Source organism: Scyliorhinus torazame, chromosome 13, assembly GCF_047496885.1.
Source record: "Scyliorhinus torazame isolate Kashiwa2021f chromosome 13, sScyTor2.1, whole genome shotgun sequence".
In the NCBI taxonomy this organism is placed as follows: domain Eukaryota; kingdom Metazoa; phylum Chordata; class Chondrichthyes; order Carcharhiniformes; family Scyliorhinidae; genus Scyliorhinus; species Scyliorhinus torazame.
In genome coordinates, this window is record NC_092719.1 from 136,390,393 (window position 1) to 136,400,653 (window position 10,261).

Below are 10,261 nucleotides of genomic sequence, written 5' to 3' on the forward strand. Positions count from 1 at the left end.
TGTGTAAGAAAGGTGTGACCTGTGAGGGAAGAAGATGGCCTTTGCACTATGTTTATATTATATGGGCAGCACAGTAGCATTGTGGATAACACAATTGCTTCACAGCTCCAGGGTCCCAGGTTCGATTCCGGCTTGGGTCTCGGTCTGTGCAGTTTGCACATCCTCCCCGGGTGTGCGTGGGTTTCCTCCGGGTGCTCCGGTTTCCTCCCAGTCCAAAGATGTGCAGGTTGGGTGGATTGGCCATGATAAATTGCCCTCAGTGTCCAAAATTGCCCTTAGTGTTGGGTGGGGTTACTGGGGTAGGGGGATAGGGTGTAGGTGTTGACCTTGGGTAGGATGCTCTTTCCAAGAGCTGGTGCAGACTCGATGGGCCAAATGACCTCCTTCTGCACTGTAAATTCTATGTAAAATATTTGTATGTACACTGTTTTGTCCGTTATTGTTACAAAATCACAAATACCTCAATAAAATGTTTTATAAAAAAAAAATTAGCAAAAGGAAACAGCCCCGTTACACTAATACGGTCCTATCAGTGGATGCATATTGAATTTGTGGTTCGCGAGGACCAATTAATGCATTGCTAATCAGTAACATTTACAAGATCATTATGATAGTTCAAGTAACACAAATTCACCAAAACCATTCAATGCACAAGACTGGTACATGGGAGGAAGTAAAATGTCAGAGATTACATATAATCTGTAAAGACAAGTGCAAGAATACATTTTTTTTTAACGAGCTCAGATTTTTTATTTTCTTTACCTTCATTACAGAAAACTACTCAATAGGTTAAGAGTAATAATGGGTGAACCTGAACTCAAGTTTCATATAGAAGTAAATTTACAGATCTAGTCCTTCAAGTTGCAGCCATTTACCTAGTACAAAGTGAACTAACTTTTAGCCATACAAACTATTGAAACCTTGAAGGCATAGACAAAAGAAGTGGCACAAGATCAAAACTGACGCCTGGTCGGCTACACAATTCAAATCTATCCTTTTTAAAAAATCCAATTCTGCTGTTTAATAAAACTAGTAACCATGCAAGTAAACTACAATGATCTTAGTGACAGAAAAAACAGTTGAACTAAAAGATGCAATAAAACATGTACATAATGAAGAATCTGAGGCTGATGACAAAAACCTTTTAGGAGAATAAAAATCGTTCACACCGTTAAGTCTTCCTCTCTTCATTCCAAACTTGTCAGGCTATGTTTATGGATTCTTCACCATACTGAGCAGTTCTTCCTTATCCATCAGGTAACCACTTTTTTTCCATGTATTCCTAAGTTCCTGCAGCATTGTCCCAATTTCCTTTCCAGAAACAATTCCTATTTTCCTTAGATCATGGCCACTAACAGGAAAGCGTGGAATGGACCACTGCTCCATAACCTTCAGTAACTTGTCCTCTCCTTGGTACTTCAGCAATTCACACACTCGGTTTTGCACATCTGGCTCTCTGCACTGAAAAATGAGCAAAAAATTAGATGAACCAAACAAATAGCACTAGTTTAAAAAAACAAAAAACAAGTATACCCAAGTAGTAGTACTAAAAACTAACACTAATCTTTCAGCAACCAACTTAATGCAAAGAGTTAAGTGACCTAATGAACAGATAACATGAAAATTCATGGTTAGATACTTTCAAGAGGATAGCAATTTTGAAATTATATTGACAGATATTTAATGTTAAGCCTGTCATTTGTCTGCTTTTAACATCTCAAATTGTTTCCACGTGGTAAAACATCTGTTAGACATTGAAATCAGAGCTGCTGCTTGGATGGTTAAGTAACATAAATATATTATATGGTTTATTAGTTTCACCGAGCAGTGCATGGTAAAACCAGATTTTACATGGTGTGCTTATTAAAGCGCCGTAGGAGTTGCACAGCCAAAATTATTACTGTTTGTTTTAAGGAAGGCTGTACTAGATAGATATTGGTATCTGTTTAAAGTTCCATACGAGCCATCAGAGCAGTTACACTGCTGGTTTTGTAGCAATCTGACCAAGAAAAATGCTCACAATTTACCCAATGTTGGTGTGGAAGTTACTTTGTGTGCTTGTGGCCCAAATTGACCCCATGTTCCCCCAAAACACAGAATTCTGAATTTAAACCAATGTGTTTTCTACCGTTGCTACTGAAACAATGTTTAAAAATAGATTTAAATGTAAACAGGCCCCAGCATGGATTGAACCTCTCTGACAAACTAGTCATGAAATCGGCCACAATTTTTCAAATCACCTGATAATTTAGGCCATGTGATTCCCCCAAACATAAAAATGAATGAATACTGCACTCAGGACACAATGAACCAATGAAGCCATAATTCTTCCCATTTTCAGAACAACTCAAGAACCACATGATGGAATGTCCACCATAAACTCCCATTACACTAAGTTATCTGAATGATTTATTTGAAAAGGCAGACTATATAAACTTCACCACATTCTACTCATGTTCTCACCTGGTTTTGAAAATTTAAAATTGAATTTGTTACTTACATCTATAATGAAATCTCGGTAGGGCTTTAATGGATCGGAGCCATCAGCCTTAATTAAATCTCTTCTGTACTTAACTAAGAATAAACCAAGTTGCTTTTCCTCTTTTGAAATTTTGAGTCTCAAGTCAAGTCTCAGAACATCATCTTGTATTCGAAACAATGCTGAAAGGACAGTCATAGGTTTTGGAGAGTGATGGTGCACATTTTTGCACACATTGTTTAGTTCTTCCAGGTTGCCATCAATTACTGGTAATCCTAGAGGAGGAAGGGGAAATTGAAGTTCAACTTTAAAAAGTAAATAAGATGTCACAACTATCTAGCAAGCAAGGTACTATGTCATACATTGACAACACTGCAACAAACTGTACATACTGTAAAAGTCATCAAGTATTCTATGCCTACCAATATACTGGGCGACATCCAGTTCATACAGAAGGCTGACCAGATGAGCAGCATGATTGCCAACTAGAGTTTTTTTCAGCTCTAACCAGATTCTCTCTCCAGAAATCCCAGCCATTCCCTTTGCAAATTGTTTGATTGACTTCAGTGTCTTTGGGTCATGGTCCCCCGACTCTTTGGCAATCTTGCCATAAAACCTAGAAGGTATAAAAGTTATTACAATGAGCTACAATTTATTCCAAAGTTTGTCTACTCCCAACAACAATTATTGTACCAGTCCAGCGACTCCTCCAGAGAGCCCAGTGAGCCTGAATGCATTTTGATTTTATGTTTGAACTGCAAAGAGAAGTCCTTCATGGGGCTGGACTCTACATTTCACAGATCCCTCAATTTACCAGAATTTGTTCATCTTCAGCAAAATCTAAATACTTTACACCGGTGCTTGCCGCATCCAGCTGGTGGTTATGGGGTCCCAAAATTCTCATTTGTCTCACAAGTAAAAAATTCATTTGTGAATGTGATTCTGTTAAAATATGGCCAGAAATATCTCAAAGTTGTTAAGCAAGGTAGAGTTTGGTATGATTTGCATGTGCATAGAACAGTATTTCTTTAATCTCCTAAAGTGCTGTATGTCGAATGCTTTCTTGGAATTATGGACAATTAATTTGTAAAATGTCTCCTGCCAAAGGGAAAGTGTGACAGCAACTTGTTGGTACCATTGGTGAGCAAGAAGCAACAATGAAGATACTTGGCCCAATATTTGTTCTTGGAGAGTTGGGGACATGGAATAATTCAAATCAGGGATAGCACCGTTCAGTGCAAGACTAGCTGCTTAAATTAAGAGGACAATTATGTTTTTCATCAATTGCCACGCAGCTCTCCTCAACCAATAGGCCTGTAATCACTTTTCTTTAAAGAAATGAAAGACTAGTTTAAACAAAAATTGATTTATATATATCTTCTGATCTATTGGTGGTAGTCTGGCTCACTTACAATCAGGGCAGGAAAACAGCACAAGGTCAGCATGGGAGGTCAGATCTCCTGTGGGTGTGGATCTGGCTGAAAGCACATACACGAACATAAATTTAGTTCAATATATGGGTCAAAAGTAAAATACAGGCCTTAACCTGGCTCAAAACTGTAGGCGTGGCGTGGCAATTTGCAAGCTCTAACAGTTGAGACTACAAGCATAAGGATTGTGTACCAAATATATGTTTTGTGACTGTTGCACCTTGATGGCCTAGAGGGATTCCACAAATAAAGATTCCTTCTCCATGTATATGCCACCTTTCTCTCTGTAATTATATTTGTGAACAGTAATCGGCTTCTGGAGGAGTGACTGAATTTAGCACAGGTGATCACGTGTATAAAAAGCTCTTGTAGCATGGCAATTTATTTCTGCATGCTATTCCCTCAATGCATCCTAATTGGGGAGAGTTCGAGAAAAGAGGGTATGAAGGTTTTTATCATAAAAATAATGGTTTCTGCCATCACGTCTTCAGCAAATATACAAAACACTGAAATTGCATTTCTCAGATTGAAAAGACATTCATTTCACATCATAAGTTCAACAATATTCCGGAAACATTAAATTCTCTATGCATACCTCTTAAAAGTGTCATAAATAGATGGTTTATCAAAGATATTACTTCTTTTTCTCACTCAACCACAGAGCTATTGTATATTATAATTACATAAAGTTTTCAGGATTGGCTAATTAACATGAAAGAATAAGTGGTAAATGCAAAGTTCACCTTTCGCACATCTGATTTAGCACAGGTTACATAAATACATAGTTCCAATTTTACTGTTCTAGAGGAAATTGCTAATCAAATTCCAGGTTTCGATAAACAACTGTGCTAATTTCATGAAACAAAAATGCTAGAATTTCATGTTCCTTGGATAATTTATACTTGTCCAATGCTTTCTTATCACCCAGCCTTTGATAAATATTTGTAAAGGGTGAGAATGCAATTCCTTCCAATTATACAACAATAAATATGTCCTTCAAAAATCAAGGCCTGCTATTTGTCAGTTTTTTTCCCTCATGTAAGACTTTTAAAAATTGGCATCACAATCTTAAATCAGATTTTCACTAAACCAAAAATGAACCAACCTAAAATAGCGCATTATTCTCAAATAATCTTCCTGTATCCTCTGTGATGAATCGCCAACAAATCGAACTTTCTGGTTTTTCAGATCCTCATAGCCATTGAAATAATCATATAGTGTACCATCAAGGTCTGAGAAATAATTAAGTATCAAAATGAGTTTCAGTACAAATCCACAGCCTAATAAATTACACATCCATTTTAACATTAAATAACAAAAACAAAAATTTTAAGGAAGGCAACACAAAGTATGGCCATCTGAAATAAGAACAGCATATTACCTAAAAACATAGCATTGATGGTCAGGTCTCTTCGTTGAGCATCTTCCTGCCAGTCTGTTGTAAACCGTACATCAGCATGCCTTCCGTCTGTTACAACATCAACTCGTAATGTAGTAATCTCAAAGCTCTGATTGTGAACCTATCAAAGATATTTAAAACTGGTAAATTTAAATATTTCACTCCAAATCCTAAGAACTAGATCATTGGCTCGTTTTATTTGCAGCTAACCCAAGGAAATATGTTATTGAAGTGGTTCAAACTTTATATTCCAGATATATATATGAATTCCAAAAAAACATGAGTCAGGCTTCTGCTTAGTCACCCCCTCCCCAAAAGAGTTAAGTGCCTATTTCTTTTTATACACATTGAATCAATGAGTGTATTGCTGATGATTCCATTAACCCACTTATGGAAAAATACACAGCGTAACCGATACGATGAAGCATAAATTTCTAAAATTGTTAGATAACTTAAATAAAGCAACTTTGAGTAAAGAGTAGACAGTTCCAAAATAACATATCTGAATCACCTGTGGGAAATTAAACTTTCCACATTATTTACAAAAACTTAAGTAATGGACATGGGCAGCACAGTAGCCTTGCGGGGAGCAGCGCGGTAGCCTTGTGGGGGGCAGCACGGTAGCCTTGTGGGGGGGCAGCACGGTAGCCTTGTGGGGGGGCAGCACGGTAGCCTTGTGGGGGGGCAGCACGGTAGCCTTGTGGGGGGGCAGCACGGTAGCCTTGTGGGGGGGCAGCACGGTAGCCTTCTGGGGGGGCAGCACGGTAGCCTTGTGGGGGGGCAGCACGGTAGCCTTGTGGGGGGGGCAGCACGATAGCCTTGTGGGGGGGGCAGCACGGTAGCCTTGTGGGGGGGGCAGCACGGTAGCCTTGTGGGGGGGGCAGCACGGTAGCCTTGTGGGGGGGGCAGCACGGTAGCCTTGTGGGGGGGGCAGCACGGTAGCCTTGTGGGGGGGGCAGCACGGTAGCCTTGTGGGGGGGGCAGCACGGTAGCCTTGTGGGGGGGGCAGCACGGTAGCCTTGTGGGGGGGGCAGCACGGTAGCCTTGTGGGGGGGGCAGCACGGTAGCCTTGTGGGGGGGCAGCACGGTAGCCTTGTGGGGGGGGCAGCACGGTAGCCTTGTGGGGGGGGCAGCACGGTAGCCTTGTGGGGGGGGCAGCACGGTAGCCTTGTGGGGGGGGCAGCACGGTAGCCTTGTGGGGGGGGCAGCACGGTAGCCTTGTGGGGGGGGCAGCACGGTAGCCTTGTGGGGGGGGCAGCACGGTAGCCTTGTGGGGGGGGCAGCACGGTAGCCTTGTGGGGGGGGCAGCACGGTAGCCTTGTGGGGGGGGCAGCACGGTAGCCTTGTGGGGGGGGCAGCACGGTAGCCTTGTGGGGGGGCAGCACGGTAGCCTTGTGGGGGGGCAGCACGGTAGCCTGGTGGATAGCACAATTGCTTCACAGCTCCACGGTCCCAGGTTCGATTCCAGGTTGGGTCAGTGTCTGTGCGGAGCCTGCACATCCTCCCAGTGTGTGCGTGGGTTTCCTCCGGGTGCTCGGGTTTCCTCCCACAGTCCAAAGATGTGCAGGTTAGGTGAATTGTCCATGATAAATTGCCCTTAGTCTCCAAAATTGCCCTTAGTGTTGGGTGGGCTTACTGGGTTACTGTGTTATGGGGATTTGGTGGCGGTGTTGACCTTAGGTAGGGTGCTCTTTCCAAGAGCCGGTGCAGACTCGATGGGCTGAATGGCCTCCTTCGGCACTGTAAATTCTATGTATTTTAACTACCGACTTTACATTAAGCCACCCATTTAAAAACCTTCTAAATTCTTTGTAAGCACATATTTGGATAACTTTTCAGTTAATCAAATTCAGTAGGATCCATAGCACGAGACGGTACAGGCATTTGAATCTTGAGCAACATTTAGCTGCAGGAACATTTTAACCGAAACAAATGCAACATGTCTGTCCCATGCTGTTTGACAGGCTTACTGCTGAACTGGCCTTTACGTTTTGGTACTGATGGGTTTATTTTAAATTAATTAACTCAACACTTGGGTGTTAACAATGATGTTGCTAAATTTTGGCATGCTTCTGACATAATTACTTGACACTAAATGCGGAGGTGAGAATTGAGGCCTCACTCCTCATTGCAAGGAGATATACAAAAGGAGATGATGGTCAGCTACTATAACGCAGCCTCTGGATTTATTAAAGTTGCAGAAAGAGACAGGCTATTGACACATCGCAGACCTACCCTTGCAGTGATGGTGCCATGTTTCTCCCCTTTGTTGTTGATCATCCGAATACCGGCGGCTTGGAACATTTCTTTCATGAGCTCGGGAGTAGCTGTGGTGGCGAAGTCCACATCTTCTGGCTGCCTTCCGCTCAACAAATCCCTCACGGCGCCGCCTGCTATTCTCAACTCATGGTTGTTTTGACTGAATAACTCTGAAAGGGAAAAAGAAAAACACAGATCAGTTACTGCGGGGTTTCAAAGACACTCTCTCCTTGGGAACGTGAAGAGATTATCAGTTCGCGGCACGGGAGGGAGGGAGAGAAAAATAAAAAAAATAAATGAAAAGCCACACTTACCACCCAAAGGTCGACAAGAAGATGAGGGAAAGGGGGTGAACATTTGGCGGGGGAGGGGGTGGTTTGAACAAGGACATTTTGTTCTGGACTCTCGGCTCAAACAAGGCATCAAGTGGTACATGCGGCAGACCGGACGGGTCCCGCGGTTAATGAGACATTGAGAGAGGGAGAGAAGGCGAGGGAGATGGGGGGCGATGGAGATGGGGGGAGGTGATGAGATGGTGATCCCAACCCTCCGCTGCAAATACAGAACCCATAAGATGGCGGCTCATTGATGCCCGCCGGCTGCAGCGCCATCAATTCCAATCCGCCTCAGCTCACCTGCGATGCTCTTCAGACCGTCCGTGAACAACGACTCAAACTCCACCGTCTTGAGCTGCATGGTGAGGAGGCCTCGCCTCAAGGCTCCGCTCACACCGATAATGCCGAACGCTCGGCTCAACATCCACCCAGGCCGCTGCTGGGGAGGGGGGCGGGGCTGCTCCACACTGATTGGAGGGTGGAGGGCACGAGGACACCTGAGCGAGCGCTTCACTGCGACTGCGCCGCTCTCGCGCAATCTGTCCCAGTCTCCAGCCCCTCCCCTCCCCCGCCCCTCGGGAGCGGGTGAATCAAACGGTTCAACTCTCCTGCGTCAAGGAGGAAGAAGGGAGGGGCGATTGGAGGGGAGATGAATGGAGGCGGCAGAGGGAGAGAATGGATGGTGGGGAGAACGGAGCGAAGAATGGGGGAAGAGAAGAATGAGGGGAGAGTGGGGCGGCAGGGAAGGAGAGAATGAGGGGAAGAGGAGGGAAGGGCAGAATGAGGCGGTTGGGAGAATGGGAGGCGGGAATGGGGTTGGATTCTCCAATTTTGAGACTGAGTGCTGACGCTGGCGTGGGAACAGTGGTGTTTTACGCCCGAAAAAATGGTGCAAAACCTCCACCGGTCCTCTGTCTGATGGGGGGGCTAGCAGGCACGCAGCATAAAGCCCCCAGAGGAGACCCACTAGAGGTGGAGGAATGGTGGTATACAGAGGGAGGGAATAACCCGCCAAGTCTTGAATGTTGATTCCAGGTTCCATTAAGTCCCAGGTCTAACACAGACAAAGAAATCTTCTGATTGTCTCCCTTAGCTGATAAATCAGGATTACTCATTGAGGAAGAGGATCGCCACTTGGAGGAAACACCGAGGGTGGCAAGGGCACAGATTGCACTATAGGTGGGAGACTTCGATGTCCAACATCAAGAGTGGCTCAATAGTACCACTTATGACCAAGCTGGCTGAGACCTGAAGGATATATCTGCCAGACTGGGCTTTCGCAGACAATGGAAAAACCAACATGAGGGGGAAACCTACCTATTACAGATGCTATTCATGAAAATATTGGATTAATCATTGGGGAGGGAAAGTTCTGTCTTCAAGTTGAGGATACCCTCTATCATGTTTTGTGGCATTACCACTAAACTAAATGGGATAGATTCATAACTCAACTGGGAATTCATGAGGCACTGTAGACTTGTTTTACACAATGTGTAACCCCATATCCCTCACTACTATTACCATCAGTAAGGCATGTAGAGGAAGATGCCAGTAGCAGCACCAAGCAGGCATACCTAAAATAGGAGTTGCCAACTTGGCAAGGCTACATGCATGCTAAATAATGAAAGTGGCATGCTGTAAGCTCGAGTTAAGTCATCCGACAACCATCAAATTAAATGGTTATGACAGGAGATCATTTGGCCCATTGTGTCCATGGTGGCTCTCTGCAACTCAGCTAGATCTACTCCTCCAACACAATCCTACAAATATTTTCTCCTCAGGTGTTATCCACTTCCCTTTTATGACCAGCCCCAGATGGGAGTTCCCCAAAAGTTATTGATCCGGTGCCAGACCCCTCAATTTGTCACCATCTGGCTGATGCAGAAGAACTTGAGTCAGATATGGGATACCCCCTAATAGTGAGAAAGGATGACTAGCTCCGTGTTTTTATTCAGCTTTCCCTCTGCTGGTAGCAACAAAGTTTAATACTGTTCTCTCCCCCTTGGGCACATTTTCCAGACCCAATTGTTATGCTTAAAAAGGAGCCAATTCCAATAGGTTTCTTGAGATACGATAGGGTAATTTTATTAACAATTAAAAAAAAGCTAAGAAGAAATGATAAAACACATACATAGACATTCATACGGATTATAAATAAATATAAATAAAAAGTCCTTGAGTGTGAGGTGTACAGGACGATGAATTGCAGCCGATGCAATTCTTTTCAGTAATAGTTGAGTCTGCCGTTCAGGTATCCTGTGATCCAATTGAGAGAATTCAGTTATTGTTTTCTGGTGACCGTATTGCCTTCAGTGTGTGTAGTAACTTCTAGCTGCTGTTCCTCAGCCACACATACAGA

General features: G+C 43.6%; 1 protein-coding gene across 2 annotated transcripts; it reads right to left on the minus strand.

Annotated features, from left to right (window-relative positions):
- Positions 1–457: 457 nt before the first annotated feature.
- LOC140388290 (CCA tRNA nucleotidyltransferase 1, mitochondrial-like) lies at positions 458–8,380 on the minus strand. 2 transcript variants are annotated; one of them, XM_072472182.1, is made up of 7 exons: positions 8,203–8,380; positions 7,544–7,737; positions 5,291–5,429; positions 5,015–5,141; positions 2,902–3,095; positions 2,501–2,754; positions 458–1,461 (listed from the first exon to the last, which is right to left on the minus strand). In XM_072472182.1, exons 1-7 carry the CDS (start codon positions 8,324–8,326, stop codon positions 1,213–1,215), a joined length of 1,281 nt encoding a protein of 426 aa, XP_072328283.1. In that variant the 5' UTR covers positions 8,327–8,380; the 3' UTR covers positions 458–1,212. The 2 variants fall into 2 exon arrangements, with proteins under 2 accessions (XP_072328283.1, XP_072328284.1); XM_072472183.1 differs by lacking the exon at positions 8,203–8,380 and adding an exon at positions 7,882–8,060.
- Between the last annotated feature and the right edge of the window lie 1,881 nt (positions 8,381–10,261).